The sequence below is a fragment of the Mizuhopecten yessoensis genome, unplaced genomic scaffold (assembly GCF_002113885.1).
Source record: "Mizuhopecten yessoensis strain PY_sf001 unplaced genomic scaffold, ASM211388v2 scaffold10041, whole genome shotgun sequence".
NCBI classification, from domain to species: Eukaryota; Metazoa; Mollusca; class Bivalvia; order Pectinida; family Pectinidae; genus Mizuhopecten; species Mizuhopecten yessoensis.
Window position 1 is genome coordinate 182,948 of NW_018408349.1, and position 25,829 is coordinate 208,776.

Below are 25,829 nucleotides of genomic sequence, written 5' to 3' on the forward strand. Positions count from 1 at the left end.
CATTCACCACCATGTCCCCTTTGCTTTTCACTGTTTACCACCACGTCTCCTTTGCTTTTCACTGTTTACCACCACGTCCCCTTTGGTTTTCACTGTTAACCACCACGTCCCGTTTGCTTTTCACTGTTTACCACCACTAAATGTATGATTAGTTCTAGATACTGATTATTCTCAACTTCTTTAAGTATTAAGAAGGATATTGACAAAGGCGACCATGAACTGAAAATCAAGGTCACTTAAGAATATTTTACATCATCAGCCGTTTATTTTTATCTAATATGCCATGAAGACAATTGCCAATATATAGTTGATATCACGATATCATTGTAAAATGTCTTATATCCTATTACGACATAAATATGGACTCTATATCATTTAAGTTTCAGTACTTTAGGTTTGATATCACTACCCCCATTCTCGCACTGAGGGCGTGACATTTTACATCGAAAGGTGATTATCCTTCTTGAACACCAGGGTCTGTATTCATGAAACTGTTACCATGCTCAAGCTAAGATTCTGTGCTCAGACCCATTTTTTTGCTTTGGAGATAACGTAGTAAAAATTCGTATTTTTCTATACTCTGGGAGACTTTTGGAGAGAGATAAAGCTGTATACTGTTTTCAATGATTACGCATGGCATTTTTATCGTGTCACATTATTTGAGTAATAATGGTTTCATGAACGAGTGCCCTGGTCTTATTGTTCCATTGTCAACGGTATCTGTAAATCATTCGTTTGTTAACATTTTGGCCTAGTGTTATCTGCTTATTTCTGTTTAAGACTTCATTTAACCTTTCTTCTTGCTCTCCCTCCTTATACGCAATGGTTCCATTCTTGGTACTTTCCTTCAGAACTGCCTTGTAATGTTACGTATGGTCCTAAAATTCCCTCTGCTTTAAGCTTCTTTCAGACATCTCTGCCTGGTCCTCTATGTGTTTGTTTTTTTATCATTTCTTGAGTTCACATTTACTTTCTTGACAACACCGCAACACTGACGCCCGCCCCTCTCCTCGTCACTTACACCCGTTCTCGACTGCAGTCGTTGTTTCATGTTTGCCCTCTCTTTAGCTCCTTACAATAACCTATCTTTCTGGTGTCCTTTGATAGTGAGTCTGATGACTTTTCAGGAGACAGTGGTGATGATTTTTCAGATAGTGATGGAGTAGATGAGCTGGACTTTTTCTCCTGTCCATTACAACTTAATGTGTTTTGTCCTGTGAAACAACCTATGGCTACCAACTCCCCTAAGGAACCCAGTCCAACCAACGGTTGTGAAAGTGACAAGAGACAACAGGAGATACTGGATGTTAACTTGAAATGGAGCATGAACTTTTCTATAAGTCAACGGGAAAAATCCAAATCTAAGGTACGTACACATGAAATTGATACCTCGTAATGAATATGACAAAAGTTTATCTTTCCGATAGGTTTAATGTCCCCTCCGTTTAATCGGCTATGTATCTTTGGGCTGTAAAGTTCACAAATGTTGCCTGATATATCGAATTCGAAAAGATGCAGACGTGTACTTTTGACACACTTTAAAATAAATTACGTCAGTTGTCAAACACTTTTAGTAGCAGTGTTTGCACTGGTTATTGTCATCAATAAAGGGACTATTTCCAGCTATGTTAAAATTACATAAGAGCCTGCCCCCTCATAACTTTTGGTTCAGAAGTGCTTCGAGATTTATGCTGCTGTTTTAACTTTTTTTCAATCCCTTATACATCAGAGTTATTACTTTGAATCACTCTTCTAATTATTTAGATGATTAATTAACCTTATTACAGCATGAGTGTCGAAAAATGGAATATCAGCCTGAAAGTATTTTTCTGAAAAAAACCCATATTTTTTGCAACGTAATACTTGGGAAAGACATTTTCTTTCATGTAGTGCTTTAATACATTTATCATCCAGAATGCGAGTTTAATCGAACATTTTGTGAACATTTTAATGTAAAATCTCATTATTCCTGTATACCAAACATTTTCATAGTATGAAGAAGTGGTGTTATTTTAAATATATATGCAAAACTTCAGTCCAAAAAAGTGGTGGAAAGTATTCATTTCGCACAACAAAGTACCCTGTGTACCCAAAAAGGTGAGGGCACAGACACCTCCCTGGCGTCCACCAAAAAAACAATGCACCTGATAACAGGTAATTAATGAAATTCGTTGCAAGTCTACAATAAACCTTTCAGTGCATGTTAGGTCACAAACAATTCCAAATTCCCATCTATTTCATCACTTGGCGCGATTGATAAAGGTTTTGTTAACAATTAATTTTGAAATAAAATGTATTTTTTTGTCACTTTTTAGAATCTGTTCTTATACATTTTGTTATCATTTTTCATACATTTTATCATCAGACATTCGTTTTTACATTGCTTTTAGAGGATATTTCATATTCATTTGTTAATATTCATCTCATAATGAAGAGTAAATGTATTGATGAAGGTCGCCATCGTATTTTCGCGAAATCTCGTAAATGTAAAGGTACACGAAATGTAAAAACAAAATCCATAATATAAATGGCTTTTGGATATACTGACTAAAAGTGGCATAAATTGCTCAAATGAGTTAGTATTTGCGCAAAAGAGAACCTGAAACAGAACGTTTTTAAGAAGAAACTGCTAGAAGTTTTTTTGTCTCGTAACAATCAAGGACCTGTTTTACGGGTCCTGTTCACATAAAAATGTTGTCTTTCTTTTAACGATTTGAATTCGAAGGGAAGCAAATCCACAAAAACGTGCCAGGCATCAGTTAATTTTCACACACAAATTGTGGTGTTATGCGTCATCACGTGTATGTTCATTTCATCTTATTGGCAATGACCTAAACCCTTGCATACAGGTTATCCTATAAGGAAGAGAGTGTTTGAACTCTCAATTATGAAGTAGGTCATCTGAAATAATTGATGACCTTTTAGAAGTGTCGCACATTGTATCAAAGAATCAATCAGCCTTCACTCTCAATTTTTGTCTCTTGGATTACCCTGACTGCAAAGCTTGGACAGGTTGGTCAAAGTACAGTTTCTCAAAATCCATACGTAATGTGTCCCATTTCTTTCTTATTAAGGATATACCAAAACTACACAAAATGCTCTTTTACCGTTTTGGGTTAAGATGAAAACTGATATCTCATGTAATTAAGTGTTCCGCTCTTTTTGGCATTTCCCGGCCTAATATTTCGAAGACCTTTCATTCTGTAGAACAAGCATTGAATAAATCTATAGTTCCAGTGTTCCCTGGTCCTGACCATTTGAGTAGGGGNTGTTCCTTGGTCCTGACCATTTGAGTAGGGAACATATACTTTCACAAATACTTTATTATCAGAAACATTCTTTGGAGACAAAGTGACTGCCTTAATAGATGGTACAAATATTTATATTACATCATAGACAAGCTCACATGGTTGGAGCAAGACGACAATGTAGTCGTTGATCGTGGTTTTAGTAATATCCTGCCAACGTATGGGGCATCTGTTACTGATACCAGTATGTACTCATATCTTAAGACATGTCAGAGACAACACTCTGATCTACAGGATAACATTGACAGAACAGTTACCAAATCCCGATGGATTGTAGAGTCTTTTTATGGCCGTATTAAGCATTGGATAATTTTTAGAACTCAATATCAAATTGCTTCATTGATATAATTGAGGAAGTGCTAAAGATTGTGACTGCATGTCTCAATTGGATACGGGGACCAATTTATCATAGACCACCGAAACTGACATAAAAGACAGAGAACTCGCACATCAAATAAAGTGTATACTCAACCAGCTCATTCCAAGAAAGCAAACTCAGAATTCGTAAAGATTATGAAATATGGGTGAATCGGCACTATCAGGGCTCCTATGTTGCCAGATTTGTTCCAGAAACAACAGCCAAACTAAATACAATGTTTGGATTCAGTACAGCACGACACCAAATGATAATAATCTAATAAAAGATTACTACTGCCAATGCCCAGTTGGTCAAAGAACTATGGGAATGTATGCTCCTACATCAAGTATACTTTATTATCTTGGCTATCATAGCAATCTTTAAAATCCAAAACAATTGCACCCAAGGGCTAAGAAGTTCCGACAAAGCTTGAAATAAGTTGTTTTCTTGAGAATCTAGAAAACAAACTCAAAGCCTCGCAACCTTTTTTTCTTCTTTCTTTTTTCCGAGTCTGCCATTCGAACACATACATGTATCATACTCTTGCATCTTGGAAAAAATTATCTGTAAATGTCATCAGATGTTAATACGGCGTCTTACTTTAATAAAGAGGTATGGCGGAAAACTGCCCGTATTTCCATAAGTCGGCATTTATGAAAACGGAGAAAAAAATTAAGGAGTAAAACAATTCGTGTAGCCAAAATGCATACAAAAGATACAAAACCAATTGAATATGATTTTTTAAACTGCTGAGAAATTATGTATTGCTAATATGATACTGCAAATATAGCCATATACACTATATCTATGAAAGTGATGGGGTTTCCCGGACTTAAAAAAATACTTTCAACACTTTCCCATCCGAGGACCAACTTTTGAATAAACTTTTTGTGACCGTGATGTAATATGCAAAAACAAATCGTATTACGGAAAAGTGGTCCTCCTTTGGGAAAGTGCTCAATTAATGAAAAACAGGGGTGATCAAGTTTCTCTAAACTGCGACCAGTGTTTCTCGGGTTAAATCAGTTTGTAATTGCCAATATCGATATGTTCTATGTAGCCGAATGTGTAACGCAGTTTACTTGTGATTAGAAAATAAACGGTGCAGGTTCGAATCCTCCTTCAGTTATTTTTTATTTTAAATATTTAGGCATGTTATCATTTTCCTTAATAAGGCATTGGTGTTTTGCTTTTTTTAAATCGATGGAAGATTTTGTTTACATTTTAATGACATACTTCTATCGAAGCATGTCAACAAATCCCTGTACACGTGTACAGTACAGCTACGCTTTGTAGGTAAGACACTATTTTTGATGAAATTTATGAATTGTTTTACCCTCCAACTGGCAATAGTAAGTATATCAAGTGCTTAAACACCAACAAATAATGCCGAATTACCAAATATGTGGTCTGTTTACAATAATCTATTCTTAGACACGGGATTCCGATATTGCTACCTGTATAAAAATACCTGAGGACGCGTCATAACAGTGCACGGTTGGATGCGCGCACTAGCGTACCATAGCTTTGGGGAAATAGGCATAGCAACCCGCCATATCTCTTTATAAAAACAAAGTAACAAACAAACATGCAATCTCTGAATTCCATTGATATTGCAAGAAAGTTGTCTGAGAATCTGACAACTGATAAGGCAGTAGAATGAATTTTGATGGCCATCTTGAAAAGGGATAAACCAACGATTTTTTTCCAAAAATGTTCTCCATTGATTAAATTCTTCATTTCTGTCAGTTTTCAGTTATAACGATTAGACTACATGAATTCTGATGTATAGACCCTATGGTCATTTGATCCCTTCTTTGAATATGTTCCACCACATATTTTGGATTGATATTTTTGTCACTGGTAGTTCATAATCTAGTCCTTTTATAATCAAAATATTTTTGGTATACAAAAGTTATAAGATACTTTTAGTCTAAGATGACCACACATTTTGTCTGGAAAATATCATTGCTTGAGATGGCTTCCGACTGTTGATTTGTTTGTAAATATCTGATAACTCACTATAGAGATTTTTACATGTATACTGTAGCATATATTCCCTAGTTGTGGTTGCATCATAAATGATCCTTCAATGCATTATTAGTTTGACAACATTCGACTTTTGGGGGGAAACTCTTGACCTTTTGAGAATTTCAGTTTTATGCTCTTACGAAAAACGAAGTGCTCATTTGAAATTTGGTTGGTGTTTTTGTTGTGATAAGGTTTAGGTCTACACCTCACCAAAAGAAAATTGAAATCAAAGGAGGGGCCATTTTGGAACCCCTCACCCCCTTTCATCTCGCAAAAAAATATTTACGAAGACTTTTTTTATATTTAAAATGACCTAAACATTTTGCAGGTGACTTTTGCTGAGGGAGACCAGTTGTGTACAGTATATGATTTGGATGATGAAGACCGGAAATCACACTGGGAGGAATGTGTCCGTGATAGGGAACGATTTCAACGCCGAATTACTGAAGTGGGGGAGATCATGAAGCCTGTGTTATCGATGGAGAGAAGAGATAGAATTTATCACCAATATTTAAAACAGAACTGAAGACAGACTACGATACAGATGATGACTAGAGACTGAGGTTATAATGTGATGGTTGATATATAAGTACATACATTTAGAGGCCATTGTATTTCTTGATTCAGGTTTACTGATGATTACTGTGTATCATTGGTAATAGTTAATAGACCGCAAGAGGCCCCAGGGACCTGAAGCCGATCGTCTAATGTAGTATTTCTGTTTTTTACTCACTGCCAACACGCTTTTGGTCAAAGCTCGTTATTCCAAGTCTTTTTCCTTCTTCAGAGGAAGTCATTTGGGTATATATTTGTTAAGGTTGTTTCTTTCCGGAAAATGTTTAGCTATCTATTTCGGTAAGCTAGAGGCCAAATAGCATGACGATCCCTGTAATCTTTAAAGTGTCCAGCTTATTTTACCTTGAATGAATGTCAAAGTTATTTCTGTTCTCCAATTTTGTTGCACGCCATACTAACAACAAGCCAACCTACATGATTCTAGAAATCGGTTTCCCTGAAGGAGTCATTTTCACAACATCGACTGTGAATATGGGTTAAGGTCATTCCTTTTTGCAAACTTTGAAGCACTAGATGGCAAAATTAAACAGAATGTATTTGAGTATTTCGACAAAGAGCTATGGCGGATTGCTATGCCTATTTCCCCAAAGGTGAGACCACTAGTGCGAGCGTGCCACCGTGTACTGTGATGACGCGTCCTCGGGTATTTTTATACAGGCAAACAGCCGAATTCAACGCCGTGGCTATTGGTGCATGCGTTTCACGATAAAGACTCAACAAAATGCTTATTTCGCGTTATTTCTATGAATTTGAAACAAATAATATGCTGTATGTAACAATCGTAGGATTTAATTATCATTACTGCTACCTGCGTCATGCCGTTACCTGCATCTTACAAAAAAACACATCTTGATTTTGTTTTTTCTGCACATATGAATGGCAAAATGATATAAATAATTTTCGAATAGCATGACTCACACGTGTATTGCGATTCTTACTTTGTGCTGCAGTCATCCTGCATTTCAAACAAATGAAACTATCCTCAACGATCAATTTTCCCGTATTTTTGGTAATATATTTGTGATAATAACACTTCATATTGTTTGTTTGGCCTTCTTTTATTGTGACGCAACAATCCCACACAATCCATCATCATTTGTTTGTGTTTAAATAATAGATAAGATTACAAGTGCCAATTAGAAGGAAAAATAATTCATAAATATCTTTTAAGATGATGTCTTATCTACAAAGCGTAGCTGTACTGTACACGTGTACAGTGATTTGTTGACATGATTCCATAGAAGATAAATCAATAGGTATGTAATTAAAATACAAATTAAATGTACTATTGATTTGAAAAATATTTTATTAATTAATTAAGGAAAAAGAATACGATTTTTTCTTTTGCATATTACATCACGGAATAAAAAAGCTTATTCAAAAGTTGGTCCTCGGATGGGAAAGTGTTCAAAGTATTTGTTTAAGTCTGGGAAACCCCATAATTTGGCATAGATGGATATGGCTATATTTGCAGTATCAAATTAACAATACCCTATATCTCAGCAGTTCAAATATTCATAACCAATTAGTTTTATATCTATTCTATGCATTTTCGCTGCTAGAAATTATTTACTAATTAATAAAAAATTTCCGTTTTCATAAAAGCCGAAATATTGGCAGTTTTCCGCCATAGCTCTTGACCATCTTAGTTTAGTTAACTCACAAGCACAGAAATCAGTGTTTGCTGTCTATAAGAAATTGAGAAACATATCTTTACCAGTTGATCTACAATTGAAGATATTTGATTCATTAATTATGCCAGTTCTTCTGTATTCATCAGAAATATGGGGTTTTGAAAACACAAATATTATAGAAAAAATCCATCTTCAATTTTGTAAATATATACTAAATGTAAGAAAAAGTACACCAAATTTCATTGTTTATGGTGAGCTTGGAAGATACCCACTAGACATCGAAATTAAATGTAGAATAATAGTATTCTGGCATAAGTTGATTACCTCTAGTAAGTTATCAAGTACTATTTATAAGCTTATGTATACATTACATGAAAATGGAACTATGTTATTTAAATGGCTCGCATATGTTAAAGATATTTTTTCTCAAACTGGCCTGAACTATGTGTGGTACTATCAATCTACATGTTCTTTTTCAAAAGACGAAATTAAGAGGCTTGTGAAAAGTAGACTGAAGGATCAATTTATACAGAAATGGTTTGATAATATTCTTAACTCCTCTAGAGGACAAACATATTCAATATTAAAGACAAAGTTTGAACAAGAAAAATATTTAATTAAACTTAATACAAATGATAGGAAAATAATGTGTAAATTCCGTTCTTGCAATATGCATTTACCCATAGAAAAAGGAAGATGGTTAGGTATTCCTCGTCAAGAAAGAACCTGTACATTATGTAATTTGTACATTGGAGATGAATTTCATTACTTATTTATATGTGAAAGTGTTTTAGTTAAATGTCTAAGAGAGAAATATATACCAAAATATTATTTCACTTATCCAAGTCAATTAAAAATGCAAGGATTGTTTAATATATTTAATGTAAAAATTTACACAAAACTTTGTAAATTCATAGAAAAGCTTGAAAAAATATTAACTTAATTTCTGTACTATTTGTGTACTTCTATATGTATCTATGCTATGTACAATGTTGTAATTGTGTACATCACACGCCATGTATCATACTTACTATATGTATGTGACCTCTTGTTACACACGTAAGTGTGTCGGAGTGAATAAATAAAACTTAAACTCATTCACCACTGAAGACACATTTGAACTCTTCCAATTCAAATGCTGGAATAGTTCATTATGACATTTCAGGGATGAATGAGTTAATATCTTAGCTCCCGCCGTCATTTTGGAAAGAAGTATAAGAAAATTACAACAAAATTTGTATTGCACACGTAAAATTAAATTCTACAAAAAATATATTTTAATATAAAAGGCGACTAATGTACTAGGAATTGGAGTGTTAGGATATTGAAGAAATCAACATGTTTGCACTCCGCCCATCCGCCCATCCGTCCGAGAAGTTTGTCCGGGACATATCTTCTATACTATTTCACATGGAGAAACCAGATTTGGTGTACAAGGACATCTTGGGATGGCGGAGTGCATGAAGAAGGTCACTATGACCTCACGGTGACCTATACTTTGACCTTTGACCTTAACATTTGAAAAAGTTTGTCCGAGGCATATCTTCTATACTATTTCATCTGGAGTAACAAGATTTGGTGTACAATGATATCTTGGGATGGTGGAGTGCTGAGTCGAATAATTAGATCACTGTGACCTATTACTTGACCTTTACTTCTGAAAATGTTTGTCTGGGGCATATTTTTTTTTTTTTTTTTTTTTTACCGGACTATTTGTTTATTTTCTTCATCTGAATGGTATCGTAAAGTACTGATAAGAACGAAAATAAAAAAGTTGATTTACACAATTTGTTTATACTAGTGTTTGTCAATGCATGTATTCAAAAGAATCAAAGGTCTTACTCCAGAGTTGATGATTAAATTTTAACAGTGATATAGTGTACAATGTATGTTAAAATACAATTAGGATAATGATAACATTACAGTCCATATTGAAGAGAGTCTGCCTTTTTTCTCGTTTTAAAAGACAAACAATATTCAAAGACACGAAAGTACAGAGGAATTGTAAAATCTTGGAAGAACAGGCGATATCCAATAATGACTACATTTATAAAAAAAAATGACCTAGGCCTTAATTTGGTGTTCTTCTTGAAACTACATGTTTTTATACTTGCATATGTCAGTTATAAGCAGAAATATCTGTTTATTGAATGCCGCATTTCCACAGTTTTTCATTCAACTATTCTGATGCCAATAGCGATCATATAACAAAAACATATATACACACAATTACTGTAAGAGAATATACTGCATATTTTTCTCTAAGATAATTTGGTAAGGTGAAGATGCAGATGGCACAGCAAAATGCGCCTTTAAAAAATAAATCATGTTCTTAAAAGTCAGGTAACGGAAAACTACATGACAATATTCCGAGATGAAAATTCAGAAGAAAAAAATCTCTTTGTTGAAAAATTCAGAAAGAAAATTTCTTTGTATTTGAACTTGTGTTAAAATGACTTCAGAAGAACTTTTTAAAAGTAACATAATAAATGTAATACGTAAACTACATTAAAGATAGCCATTACGTGTCCATGTCTACAACGTATAGTTACAAATAAATAAATGTGGACTGAACTGCAGGAATAATAACAAGAGGCCCAAGGGCCTTAGCGGTCACCCGAGTTATATCGAGAAAAATGAAAATATCTTCCAAAATTGTATGCAGGACAACGAAGGATTTCATCAGTAACATCGACTTGTAAAAAATGTAGAACTGTTTCTGGACATAAAAATCTGTCGGAGATACGACAAAACTACAAGGTATTCATTGAAAATATTAAATTAATTGTTTGTGCAAAAAAATAACATCAATGCAGGCACGGAGCAACGCATATTGCCGTTTTTTCGAGCCTGTACGACCGGAAGGACGAACGTTTTTGAAGCCTTCAAATAGCATAGAACCAATTCAATCACATTTTCCCGTACTTTCCGTACATGTGTTGCCATAACGGCTTGAGCGATCGGCCGAGAGGGCCCGCTACTAATTTCTGGCAACAAAAATCTAGAACTTTTTTTTCTTCTAAGATTGGGACAACTATACTTTCAAAAACGGTTTGGTTAAAATGTAAAAAAAATGGTCACTTTTCAAAATTAGTGTGTGTGTTTAGGTGGAAGGGGGGGGGGGGATCTTTTATGTAGATTCAGCTGGTAATGCTGCAATGTAAGTAATGCACATGGAGCAACCAGTTTGGGTGTCGAGGACATCTTGGGATGGCGCAGTCGAAGTCGTAGTCGTAGTGACCTATGACTTGACCTTTACTTCTGAAAATGTTTGCCTGGGGCATATCTTTTGTACTTTTTCATCTGGAGTATCCAGATTTGGTGTACAAAGACATCTTTAGATGGTGGAGTGCAGAGTTGAACTAGAATTTTGTTTTTGTGAACAAAAACATGTATTTCCCCTTATAAGCCAATAGGCAAACTTCAGTATAAAAAAATAACAAAGGGCCATATCTCTGTATATAGTGGGGCATGAGACCCGAATTTTGAATGCGACACTCCTACCTCCCAAGATACATTAAACTAGGAAGTTTATTGACAAACTTCGGTATTAAAAATAAACAAAGGGCAATAACTCTGTATATAGTGGGGCACGAGACCTAGTTCCATTGCACTGCACACGTTCTGTGGGTGATGCAGGTAAACTTTAAGTTTGATTAAGATATCTTTTATGGTTTAGAAGTTATGCCGTGGCCAAACTTCGGTATTAAAAAAAACCAAAGGGCCATAACTCTGTATCAAGTGGGGCATAAAACCTGAATTCAGTGCGAGAAATTCCGCCATACCAAGATACATAAATATGGTAAGGTTGGTCAACGTAGGTGAAATAACATGGAACTTATGATCCAGACAAACTTCGTTATTAAAATGAAACAAAGGGACATAACTCTGTATATATTGGGGCACGAGACCAGGTTCCATTGCAATGCACACCTTCGCCTGCGGAACTGGAAGGTCAAAAATTTAATTTTTCAGGCAAAAAGTAAATTGAAAGAATCCAGGCAAAACATTTTTATATCAGAGGACTTAACAGCTAATCGTCAGGCATTAATTAAAAGTCTAGGCAAGGCCAGAAAAGCAAAGAACATTTACTCTTACTGGACAAACGACGGACGTGTCTTCTATAAAGTTGCACAGGACTCGCCCAAAATACTCGTCAAGACACACAATGACATATCGGACCTTGTACCAGAGGGCCATTGAGTGACTGTCATGTTTACACAGTAAACACAGCCAAAAATGACTTGACATTCTGTACATAATGTCAGTTCATTAAAATAGTTATACATATATCATACAAAAAACCACCACCCAATCCATTTCCATCCATGGTTGGCATAATAAATATTACATGCATGCTACTAATGTATGTATTTAAATATGTATAAATAGGTGCACGCGTGTGAGCATATTTTGTACGTGTGTTTATGTGTGGATTACATACATATAGAAGCCTGTGTATAACCATAAGTGTATGTGTACATACTCTGTGTATCTTCGGGTGAGATATTTAATTTCATTTAATTTCATATACATGCACGAGTATTTAAATACTATATATAATATATGTGAACGTTTACGTGTATGTATAGCAAATTAAATAGTACATGCATGCTGCTTATGTATGTATGTATGTATGTATGTATGTATGTATGTATGTATGTATGCAAGCATGCTTGTATATATATATATATGTGTGTATATTCGTGTATGTCCATGTACTTACTCCTTACTGAAAGGCAAATCAGTTTTGAAAATAAATAACTTATACAGTGTATGTATAAATAGGTGTACGTGCATGTGTATTTGTAAAATGAATTATTTGTGTTTTTTCAAATTCATGCATGAGTCTTTCAATATTAGGGGTTGTAAATACGTTGTTATATATACATGTATGTGTGTGTTTCATGTTTGTTCTAGTTGATAAGTTGCATGCGAATAATGAACACATCGACACTGGTAATGTGAATATTGTACAATAATACATATCGTCATTGATAAATCCCATTTTTTTCGTATTTTTGTATTGCTAAAACCATGAAACCGCTGCTGAATCATCAGCCATGTTTACTCTTTAAATTCTTCTTTCTACTACTTCCTGTCAACTTTCTCTCTGTTTACCCTATCTTGACCTTAGATCGACTACTTGGCACGTGCAGTCATTCATGCGTACATACAAAGAAGTTCTTTTCTTTGACAGGTGTTACATGTATATGTTTTCTTTAGACGCTCCCGGGGGGAATCCTGTGCAATATGTTGTTTTTGATAATGGTTAATCGGTGATATGTCAGCAATATCGCACAGGATTTCAATCGGTTGCTTTTATAATATAGCTTATGGAGGATCATGTTTTAAAAAAATACGTAGTGTAATACACATAAATACTGATTATATATCGAATGAACACATATTTTACAAAACTCTTTTTATATCTAGTGTTAAAGCAAGCGTAGCATCTTTCATGTTGATGTGCTTACAGTCACAGTTTCAAAACATAAATTTTTGCCATATTTTGTTGTTATTACTTATATTGGACATGGATGTAGAAACTAATCCAGGTCCATCAGTAAATGAATTATCTCTATTTCATTTGAATGTTAGAAGTATAAGGAATAAATTAGAATATATTGAAAATATTACAAATGAATTCAATATTTTATGTATGACTGAAACACATTTGGATGAGTATGTACCTACTTCTGAACTAGTTCTACCGGGTTTTGTGGAACCATTTAGAAAAGACAGAAATTTCTCCGGTGGTGGTATCTTAGTATATTATTCTGTTTCCTTAAAATGTGTCCGGAGGAATGATCTCGAATTTCTGGATGGAGAAATAATTTGGATACAGGTAGAATTAGGTCACAATAGTGTATTAATATGTACCGTTTATAGACCAGAAAATTCACGTCACCCTTTTTGGGAGAATTTTAAGTATTCGATTGAAAAAGCTTTAGAAATTACTTCGAATGTTATTATTGTTGGTGATATAAATGTAGATATGCTAACGTTATCACGTAATCATATTTTACACCAAGTCATGTTGGAAATGGACTTAACTAACGTTATTAATGAGCCGACTAGGCGTGGAACAACCAGAAATAGTTTACTTGATCCTATTTTATTAACTGACCCTACCAAATGTACTGATTCGTATGTAATTCCGATTGATCGTAATATAAGTGATCATGATGCATGTATTGCATTTTTGTCTATACCTGTTAATCTCTCTTGTACCTACACTCGAGAAATTTGGGCCTATAAACATGCCGATTTTAATAGGTTAAATTTTTTAATAGAAACTTTTGAGTGGCCTACATTTTTTCAAAACTTTATTTCCGTTAATGTAGCATGTGTTGAATTTACTGAACAATTTTTGAAACTTGCTAAAGAATGTATACCCAAAAAAACAGTTTATATAAGACCTCGTGATAAATTATGGATGAATTCCCAATTAAGAAAAGCTTTTCAGTTACGAGACCGGTTACATAACGCCGTTAAACGTGTTAAGTCCATATCCAACTTAGAGAAATTTAAAAGACAAAGAAATAAGGTTAATAATATGAAAAAATATGCAAGAGAAATGTTTTATAATAGTGTTGGTGATATTATAGATAATCTTAATACCAGTAATCCTAAGTCATATTGGAGACTAGTGCGTAAATTATTAAAACAGTCGGGTTCTCAGGAGGTTATTCCACCTCTAGTTAATCCTTGCAATGCAAATATTGAATATGATGATGATAAGAAAGCAAATATTCTAAATAATTATTTTAGCTCTATCTCAAACATAGATGATATTGGCAAATCTTTACCCAGTTTTGATTCCAGAACTGATTCTGTACTTGATTCTATTGTGGTTGAAAGTGATGAAATATGTGATATTTTGAAAATTCTGAAATTAGGAAAAGCATCTGGTCATGATACTATAAGTCATCATATGCTAAAATTTACAGCGAATTCTATATGTAAGCCATTGTCAATTCTTTTTAATATGTCACTAAATTCTAAAATATTCCCTGAAATATGGAAACATGGTATTATTTTACCACTGTTCAAAAAGGGTGATAGACACTTGGTGTCAAATTACCGACCAATTACTTTGTTGTCTTGTATAGGTAAGGTTTTTGAAAGGGTTGTATTTAAACACATCTATAATTTTTTCCTTGATCATTCTTTATTTTACGAAAAACAATCTGGTTTTATGATTCATCATTCCACTGTCCATCAGCTAATAGAAATTTACCATAATATATGTTGTTCATTAGAAGAAAAAAAACATACTTGTCTAATTTTTTGTGATATATCGAAGGCTTTTGACCGAGTTTGGCATAGGGGTCTTTTACATAAATTACATGCTTATGGTATTAGAGATGGTTTACTACATTGGTTTAAAAATTACATTTCAAACAGACAACAACAGGTTCTTGTTAAAGGTGTGTATTCTAATATAGGTTACACAAATGCTGGTGTACCACAAGGAAGTGTGTTAGGTCCTCTGTTATTTTTGGTTTATATTAATGATATTGTTGATAATTTAAATTGTATTTCACGCTTATTTGCTGATGATACCTCTTTGATGTATTCTTCGTCTTCTCATGCTGATATTGAAATGTGTGTAAACAGAGATTTGGAAAAACTTGACAAATGGTCACGGGACTGGCTTACTAAATTTAATCAACAGAAAACTGATGTGTTATTTATATCTAATTCGCGAAATATACTTCCTTTACAGATTTGTTTTGGTACTGAGACTCTGAATTGTGTTGAAAGTCATAAACATTTAGGCGTAATATTTAGTGCAGATGCAAAATGGTCTTTACATATTTCCGAAATTCAAAAAACATGCATGAAAAAGGTATCAGTACTACGAAAGTTTAAATTACTGTTGAGTAGGAAAACTTTGTTAAGAATATATAAAGTATTTGTGTTGCCTGTGTTGGAATATGCCTGTGAAGTTTGGGACGGTTGTTCTCTGGCAGATCTAACTAAACTTGAACAAGTTCAGCTTGAAGCAGCAAGAATTATTACTGGCCTACCCTCTTTTTCTAGTAAACAATCACTTTATCAAGAATCCCAACTTGAACCTCTATCTGAAAGAAGAAAACTTAAGAAACTTTCCCTAATGTACAAACTCCATAATAAACAAACACCTTCTTATTTAACTAACATTCTTCCTCCTAAAGTATGCGAACGCAATAGCTACAACTTGAGAAATACTGAAAACTACACTGTTCCCAATTTCCGTCTGTCTAGTTCATTCCAATCCTTTATTCCTTCTTCTATAAGACTATGGAACGATTTACCAAATACTGTCAGAGAGCAGCCATCCGTTAACATTTTTAAATCATCGATTAAGCGTAACCAAGGTTACTTGTTGCCTATTTTTTTTCATGTAGGAAATCGAAAACTAAATATTTTACATACACGATTGCGTCATTCATGTAGTAGTTTAAATTATGATTTGTATAGAGTTAATATTGTAGGTGATCCAATGTGTGCATGTGGAAATGAGTGTGAAAATGCAGTCCATTACTTTTTTGATTGTATGCTGTATATCAGACAAAGACAAATTTTGATTGATGATATCTCACGTTATTGTAATATTTCTCTAAATGTTATTATGTACGGTTCTCCAAATTTGTCAGATGAAGACAATGAAAATATCTTCCATATAGTCCAAACCTACATTAAAAATAGTAACAGATTTTAAGGTCAGTAGTATTATCCTATCATCTCTCTTTCTTATTCTTCTAAATTTCTTTTCTTCCCTTTTCCCTTCCTTTCTTCTTTGTTCATATATATTATAAATATATTTGTTGTTGTTGTCATGTAATCAATATAATGAAATGTATGGGAGAGGGCGTTTCTAAGTTGAGATAACTTGTGCCTAATCCTTTTTGTTGAATGACAAATAAAAAATGTTTAAATAAATCGAACACCTTCTGTGGGTGATGCAAGTATACTTCAAGTTTGATTAAGATATCATTAACAGTTTAAAATTCACTGGCCGCACAAGACTTACTGAAATTGTTGCACTTATTTGACATTGAAGTGAAGGTCACAGTGACCCAATTCCAGTGCACTGCACACCTTCTGTGTACCTTAAGTTTCAAAGTTATGGCCTCGACAAGTTGCGATTAGAAGAACCAGTACTAATACAATGTCTCCCTTCATTCGAAGGAGAGACATAATAATTAGGTCACTGTGACCTATGACTTGACCTTTACTTCTGAAAATGTTTGTCCAGGGCATATCTTCTATACTATTTCATCTGGAGTAACCAGATTTGGTGTACAAGGACATATTGGGGTGGTAAAGTGCAAGAAGAAGGTCACTACGACCTCACTGTGATCTATGATTCCTGACATAAGTGTACTGTTTGTTTATTATAGAAATCATTACCGGTGGGGGACTATGGATTGCCTTGTTATTTGACATTTAACTTTGCATTATCCTGAATTTGAAAAAAACAACACATTTGGACATCACGATGAAAGGGTATGTAGAAAACAATACACTGACGACACACCAATATTTAATGTAATCCAAATTTTCTCCTCACTATGTTTTTCTTAATTCTTTAGGTTTGATGCTTTCATGATATGAATAAATGTCTTGATAGTAACACTATTTAAGTGTGATTTCATTTTTGCAAACTTTGTAGCTCTCCATGCAAGCATGCTACTGCCCAAATATCATCAACTCAAGCTTTCTCATTCTTCAGAAACAGATGTGTCAAGTTTTTGTAAGGTAAAGGTACCACTGCATCTATTATTATCAGAGTTCCATCACTTTATTACACACAGTAGTCTCCCTTCTGTAAAGATATCATGAAGCAGCAAAAAAGACTTTTTCTGGTTAAGAGTAATTGCCCTATAACTTATAGATTCCCTTTACTTTCAGATACATATATGTCACAAGGTGTTGCAGAGCGCCCCGTATTGGCCCTGTTTATGAAGTAACAACCCCACATCCAGTTTGTTAGATACTTGAAATGTTAAAAATGTTATCCCTTTTTGGCCCTTAAAAAGGCTAGCCCCTTATCCTTTGCAAATGTCATTCCCCGTCACCTAGAAATATTTCCCACAAAATTTTGGCTTAAGTCTGTCGAGTTATCAAGAGAAACTTGTTTGAAACAGCTTATAGAGAGTGCCAAGCTAAGTTAAATGTCTCAAAAATTATTTCACATGAATGATAGGATGATTATACATCTGTAATATAGGTACCTGTCACCAGACATGTTCCAACTGACAACAACAAAAATAAGTTAATGAATTCAAATCTTTTATTTAATTAAAAAATATCATTATTTGTTGAATAACCAGTACACAAAGCAAAAGGAAAATTTGAGGCATAACAAACAAGTTTTTGCAGGCATAAATTAAATGATTTAAAATTGCAGGTTATAATCAACTGAAACACGAAAAACAAGTCTAAATTTAATTCTTTTATTAGAAATGTGTATCACAGCTTCATGATGCAATCAAAATTAATAATAAACGACTACCCATTACATGGACTTTAACAAACTGAATATGGTGTAATCCAGATGTTTCAATATACCATATATTTCTGAAAAAAGAGCAATTCTTTTCTTGAAATGCAGAACATCCGAAGTAAATTTACTATGTAGTCCACTGATTTACAACGGTCCCTGTAGCAGGAGCACTATCACATATTTACTGTCAGTACATGTACATACATATCTATTTCAAGTGTCTGCCACTAATTTGGTGCCATTTCAAAATGCATCAATGCAAGGTCAGCTTAAGGAATTTGAGATGTATGCGATATTGGTTGACACTCTTGACCCGATGTTAAACAATTTTAACAAGAGGCCCAAGGGCCTTAGCGGTCACCTGAGTTTTATCATAGGTACTGGTAGCTTTATTTTATTGTTTAGATGTGATGTGGAAATCAGCATGTAAACTAAGTGAAATACAATACTTGTCATGTCATCAAAGGATAAGAATTTGAAAATATTGGTAAATGTTCCCTTTGGGGACCCGCCCTAGCTCCTGGGGAAGGGGCAGGAATCCCAATTTAACAATGTAACACCCTCATTCACCAAAGATGATTTTGACTAAGTTTGAGTAATTTTCTGCTGAAAATGGATAAAAATACCCAAAAGTGTTATTTCCCTATATAAACTATAGTAAACTTTAACCCCCTCCCCAAGGGAGAACGCATAGCTCGGAGGTCCTGAAATTTACAATTTAAATAAAGCCCCTGATGATCTTTCCATCCATCACTTGAGCAAAGCTCAGGTGACCTAAAAATACATCACATGCAGCCTATGGGAAAGTGATTCTGTGAAAGTTTTTCATTAATTTGAACAAATATTATAATAAGAGGATGTTTTCTCTCTTTAACCCTTACACCACTGTAAACCATAATGGACACATCCAGAGTAATGAATGGTAGAGTCTACTAAAGTTACATAGGGATGAAAGAGTTAACCCATCAACTGTTGTGGCAGCCATTTGTTTTCATTTTAGAAGGCACTTGTCTATCAGGATAAGGATTTAATGACTCAACCATGCTTCTAACAACATACCCCATTACAGAAAGTCTCAATACGTATTTGCAAGATAATGTTGAAATGTCAGATATCTGTAGCTAGTACCAGTGTACATTGTTTTTAATACAGTTTACACAGATTACTCACCACAATACACACCGATACATTAACTCTGATATTGCCCATAATTAATAGGATGAGCTCTAACCTAAAGGAGTGCGTGACAGATAAGAAAATTACTTTGAGTTGGGTTTTGTACATATGGAGACTGATCCATCGATTACTTTAATTTCTCAATTAATGTGATGTTAAATCATTAGATTTCTTTACGACACATGCTAAGTGGACTAATTAGAATAATATCTGTAATTATATATTTGGTTATCAGACATAATATTACTGACAGGTAGTTCTTCATCTTACAATGCTTTTGGTTGGGACTAGCAAGAGAAACGCAAACTTACCATTTTACTTCCCTTTCTATTATAATTAATAATTTAGATCTTAATTCAATGTACAAGCGCGACCTGCATACCACACTTCCATCAAAGTGAAGATATATTTTAAGCACAAGTTAATGTGTACTTACTTTAAAAGTTAATTTGACCTCTTAGCAAAACAGTAATCATGACAAATCAAGAAATGAACCATTATCGTAAAATTGAATAATTTAAAATAAAACAAACGAGTATCAACATGAACCTTGAAACAAGAAATAAAATATTTTGGCCAGGTGCCTCTAAGTGTATGTACTGATATTAATATAACCATCACATTATAACCTCAGTCTCTAGTCATCATCTGTATCGTAGTCTGTCTTCAGTTCTGTTTTAAATATTGGTGATAAATTCTATCTCTTCTCTCCATCGATAACACAGGCTTCATGATCTCCCCCACTTCAGTAATTCGGCGTTGAAATCGTTCCCTATCACGGACACATTCCTCCCAGTGTGATTTCCGGTCTTCATCATCCAAATCATATACTGTACACAACTGGTCTCCCTCAGCAAAAGTCACCTGCAAGTCAAAAAAAGAACCAATAAAATAGTGTAAAATTTAATGCTTTTGTAGACATAATAAACATAATGTACAAACTGTTTTTGTTGGTAGGTAGAAATCATTTTTGAAAAATCATTTTAACCAGCTTGATGAAGTCGACCATTTTTGGTTTAGGTTATAGTAATTAATGTTTGCACCAATATAAGTATTATTTTAACAGCAGCCAAAATGGAAATTTTTACTGCAGCAAGATTTAATTTAAACTAATTGTCACTGCAGCAATATTTATTTCAAACTATGTCAATCAGCTTACTTGCCTATTCTTACGCTTGATATATGATTGTTCTGTAAAAATTAAAATTTGCGAAACTTTCCATGAAATTCCCACTATTTCATATCTAACATCCTTGATCAGCAAAAGATTAACTCGTGTCTGATACCTCATTTTAATGTATGTACCTTAGATTTGGATTTTTTCCGTTGACTTATAGAAAAGTTCATGCTCCATTTCAAGTTAACATCCAGTATCTCCTGTTGTCTCTTGTCACTTTCACAACCGTTGGTTGGACTGGGTTCCTTAGGGGAGTTGGTAGCCATAGGTTGTTTCACAGGACAAAACACATTAAGTTGTAATGGACAGGAGAAAAAGTCCAGCTCATCTACTCCATCACTATCTGAAAAATCATCACCACTGTCTTCTGAAAAGTCATCAGACTCACTATCAAAGGACACCAGAAAGGAATGCTGTTGTAATGGACTGACAGGTGAGCTGTTGGAATTTATGCCAAGTAGAAATGCCACCGTATTGGCAGACCCTGAGTTTTTAGTTGTACCTGATCTCGCAGATGAACCCTTTTCTTTACATTTTTTTTCCTGTGATCGAGTTTTCTGTTCATTGTTTTTTGCTTGGCAGCTGGGGATTTCGGATAGATCTTCTTTTCTAGCCTTGGAACGCCTTCGCTTCTTTGCTGATGGACGGCATCCCTTTTTATGACTATTTCTAACTAATAGCACAATTCTTCTTGCATAGTCTTTATCTAAATCGGAAGGCTCACTTTTCTTCTCTGCACAATTAGAACTTTGTGGTGACTCTGTATTAGACACTCCAACAGGGATTTTACGATGATCATCTTTTGAGCAAGACTGATGTTCATTTGGCTGAATTTCTGATGATGTTCCATTGTCTTTATTTGTAGGTATTAAATCATTTTCCTCAAACATACAGGTCACATGAATCACATTGTCATCTGGTTGGAATATGTCACTTATAACGGATGCTTCTCGTTGCAAAGTTTTGTTGTTAATTGACGAATCATTGGATGTTTCTGAGTCTATAGACACTGTCCTCACTCTGAAACCAATTCGCTGAGGAACGTCTGACCCCCCAATTTCTTCTGACTGATCACATTCAAACCAATCAATAATTTGGACAGATGCTGATTTGTGTCCATTGCTGCCTGCGTCAAGTTCTTTGCCTTTGGTGGCAGGGACTGTAGATATATCAGGCTTTTCCACTTTAAGTTGCAAGTCTTCACATGACTTTTTCTGACTTGGCATTGCACATTCAATGTTTATCACAGGCTTGGGAGTTTTATCATTGTCAATGACATTTTTGGAATGCGACAAAGTTTCACTAGTACTATCACTTCTTCTGAGAGGCTCTGTTGTACTTTCCAACCTGTCTTGAATGATTAATTTATCATCTTGCAAAATGTTTTCTTGAGTGGGTTTTCTCCAGTTAGAACAATCACTTGGAACTCGGTCAGACGTGAATGAATATCTAGGTCGACGGCTGTACCTGTGTCCATCCACATGTTGTCCTCTATGAGAAGCCCTATTTGGGTACCTCTGTCCAAGATGGTGACCTGTCACTGCTGGGTGGAATCCAGTTTTCTGATGCTGGAAATGCTTGAATTCTGGGGTACAAATGTTTGTAGAGTTTTTCAAATTTGAAAAGGCACAACTATTAGGCCGGGTTGGTGTTTTCTTGCGACAGCCCCAATGTGGGGCAGAGTATGGTGAGCTATGTGAATTCATAGCTTGTGTTTGGTTAAACTCATTCAATACAAAATCACTTTCCATATTCATGGGCATAACGTTCGGTGCACTACTATAATTAATAAAACCTCTTTTAGTCCCATGTAATTTCATAAAAGCAGAGTCAAATAGGGTAGCCATGTCTGGTATGTATCTATCAGTTGAACAGCTGCCTGATGTAATTTCACCAGTACTGTCTAAACGCAAAAAAACTGGAGTTACGTGACCTTTTTCAGGTACGGGGTGTTTTTTGTCCTTACACCGCCATTTTGTCCCATATGGATTCATAACCCGACACTAATTAGTCATCCCATCCTGATCCGACAGCTTGATACGCGTTAATAACGAACATGTTATCTGAATAAGGGATAAGATAATCACACATTAAAACACTGTCACCCATAGGAGACATAAAGTTATGAAAATACCACTTATGTGTATCGGCGAGAGCAGGATTTGTTCGAACAGCGTGTTGGTTACTATCAGTCAGATTAACAAACCTTCTTTTAAAAACACTCTTACAAAAATCTGGCTTCGTTGAATATGTGGTTGATATCCTTCTGTTTAATTCCGAATTCATCTTCATATAACTTCAGTATTCACTGGTTAAAACTGTCGTGTATCATTCTCGTTCTGTTAATCATATTGTGTTGAAGGTTCATGTTTATTCTAAAAATAGTGTTTTCCCGGAAGTTCGAGAAAAGGAGTAGTTATAGGCATTTTCACATACGCGTAGCAAAATAGTTCGCATGTAAAGCAACACATAAATGTAAATATATCATGGTTGATATATATTATCGGGTTTGTTCTTTTATTAATTATATGGTGATTTGTTCCTGTTATTGTAATGATGATAAAAACTCAAATAATTATTATGCAAAGAGGATAGCGCATTAATTCATACTTGCTTATGTTACTTAATTTAGATAATACAACCAATGCCAAGGACGTTTGCTTTATTGCATCAGATATAAAGGCGGATAACTCATAGTATGTATTGCGTTATTCACATTCCGTTTTGTAACTAGCCTTCATTTACGTTGTTATAATGTTCCCTTACTTCAGTTTTCACAGCACAAATATAAACGCATTTAAACTATACTGTACAAGTCTTAGTCTGAATGAAATTAGTTAAAATGGTTTTGTCAATTTTTGGAAAAAAACCGCATTTATATTTAAAAACACGTCATATGTAAATAAATGTATAAAGATTCTGAAAACTACACGTTTTCATTATTGACTTCGCACATAGAAATTTAAGGCATTATTAAATGAATATTATGAGAGTCGTTATGCTTAATTAAGATATATATTCATTTATTTTATTAATTAGAAAACATTAACCGGTATAGATTCTAATTGATAAATTGTTTATTAGTATATTGTAGTATAATTAATTCTAAGCTATAATTTCAAATTTATATGATATCTCAGTTCGATTTTTCTCGTTTTCAATTCTTTTATGGATCGACTTCTTTCTCGATATTTTTTCGGGCAGACCAGAGACGTATATATATATATATACTTTGGGCAGATCTAATTACAGTCTTCAACTGATAATTTTCTAAATGTGTGATGAACGTTTTAATCACACTTGACTGGGAACCAGACTTACAACCTCTATGTACGTAATTTGATGAAGAGCGACAGTGTGGTGACAATCTAGGACGAACTTTCTAAAAAAAATCTGATGAAACTCACTGATTATACAAGCAGAGTACGTATACGGTACTATAATGGCGGGAATGCTATTCTATATATATGTATAAGACTTATATATGTCGTTGCTAGTACTTTAATTTATTTCGCAGTCCTAGATAAAGAGAATCTTAATTCAATTTCATATACGTAATAATATACTAAAAATGTTTTAAATTTAGAACTTTCACCTCATAATGAGTTCCTAGGCCTACTGTAATTGTAATACTGTAATTACTGGGACGTGGTCAAAGGAGGAAATATACTAGACATGATCAATTCAATATGAAGGAATAATATATGTATAGAGAGAGAGATTTCTATCATATATCCTTTAAGGCATATGAATATTGTGTCTTTTCTGTCCACATTTCAAACCACAAAAATAGATTGGGAACGCTCCCTTTTGCCCATACATGTAAATGATTCAAATAAATAATCTGACTGCTAATAAATGACACATTTTGCTATTTATGTGTAAATATTGACCAAGTTTCATCAGAATCTTGACATATTTGACAAAGTTATTGAGCGTCGGGAAACTGTCAACCAACCAGAGCGCAATATGCTAAGTAATTATGTGTTGATTTGTTCAAATTAGGAAAGCTTTAGCCTTTTTACATGTTTACCAAATTTCATCAAGATCGAAAACTATTTAGGCAGTTATCTTGCGGAAACCAAAGAGTGGCCGTTGACCCAATCAGAGTACAGTATAGCTAATGCACCATTATGTACGGATTTTGTTCAACTTCGTTCTTAGAATAGCTGCAGTCTTTTTTTTTGTATTATAAATGCTTACCAAGTTTAATCAAAGTCGAACAATAGTTAAGGAAACTATCTTGCGGAAACTAAAGTATGTACGGACGGACGCTCCTTATACTACAATACGTCTGTCCATATTGCAAACCACAAAAACAAGAGGCCCAGATCGCTCACCTGAATATGTTTAAAAGAATTGGTATGAAGTAAAGATATAGTACTCCATGGTAGGTGCTGTAAGTACAAATCCTTTCATTCCTACAGAAGAAGAAGGATTTTAAAGAATTTGCTATATTTCCCCTATTGCGCCCCGCCCCTCAGCCCCCAGGGGGCCAGACCAACCATTTATACAAAACTTGTTCCCCTTCCCTCAAGGATGCTTCTGACCGAATTTGGTCAAAATCTGCTCAGTCGTTCATGACTAGTAGCGTTTTAAAGGAAAAGTTGACAGACGGACGGACCACGGACGCTGCGGTATGGCATACGCTCACCATGGTCCTTCGGACCAGGTGAGCTAATAAATACTGGCAAGGCTAACGTTGACGGGCGTATAAAAAATAAAGGTTGTTTCATCTCAGTATATGGTGATTGTTTTGCATTCACGATAAAATTAACCTCTTAGTTACGGATTCAAAACCATGAAATTTCAATGCCATATCAAGGCAGCAATATAGAGAAAGTAATCTCCAAAACATTGCAAGTCACATCAAATGTTACAGAAACAGTGTGTATATTGACATGAGTCTCACACTCAACCGAAGTTAACGTGACGTCTGTAATAGTTAACACGTCATGAAGTGACTTAATTCAGGAGGAATTAACTGAGAACGGTAGGACACTTTTTGCCAGATGTCGGACCTAATCAGTCCCCTTTCCGTGGTTCCCCCCCCCCCCCCCCCCCCCCCCCC

General features: G+C 34.5%; 2 protein-coding genes across 2 annotated transcripts in view; one reads left to right on the top strand and one right to left on the bottom strand.

The window, feature by feature from the left end:
- Positions 1-6,323, top strand: part of LOC110459332 (protein phosphatase 1 regulatory subunit 15B-like) — a 15,147-nt gene extending 8,824 nt beyond the window's left edge. The window contains exons 2-3 of the mRNA XM_021511538.1: positions 1,108-1,366; positions 6,026-6,323. Coding sequence (XP_021367213.1) covers positions 1,108-1,366; positions 6,026-6,223 — 457 coding nt within the window. The 3' untranslated portion in view covers positions 6,224-6,323. The remainder of the gene's footprint in view (positions 1-1,107; positions 1,367-6,025) is intronic.
- A 13,121-nt stretch (positions 6,324-19,444) lies between these two features.
- LOC110459329 lies at positions 19,445-23,160 on the bottom strand. The gene is made up of 2 exons (XM_021511531.1): positions 20,887-23,160; positions 19,445-20,445 (listed from the first exon to the last, which is right to left on the bottom strand). The coding sequence occupies exons 1-2, from the start codon at positions 22,750-22,752 to the stop codon at positions 20,248-20,250; spliced, it is 2,064 nt and encodes a 687-aa protein (XP_021367206.1). The 5' UTR covers positions 22,753-23,160; the 3' UTR covers positions 19,445-20,247.
- Positions 23,161-25,829: the final 2,669 nt, after the last annotated feature.

Excerpts from the sequence above, each read along its gene's own strand:
- LOC110459329 (XM_021511531.1), bottom strand. The coding sequence starts at position 22,752 with ATGAATCCATATGGGACAAAATGGCGGTGTAAGGACAAAAAACACCCC. Across the intron at positions 20,446-20,886 it reads GGAAAAAATCCAAATCTAAG|GTGACTTTTGCTGAGGGAGA; the intron begins GTACATACATTA and ends TTTGACTTGCAG.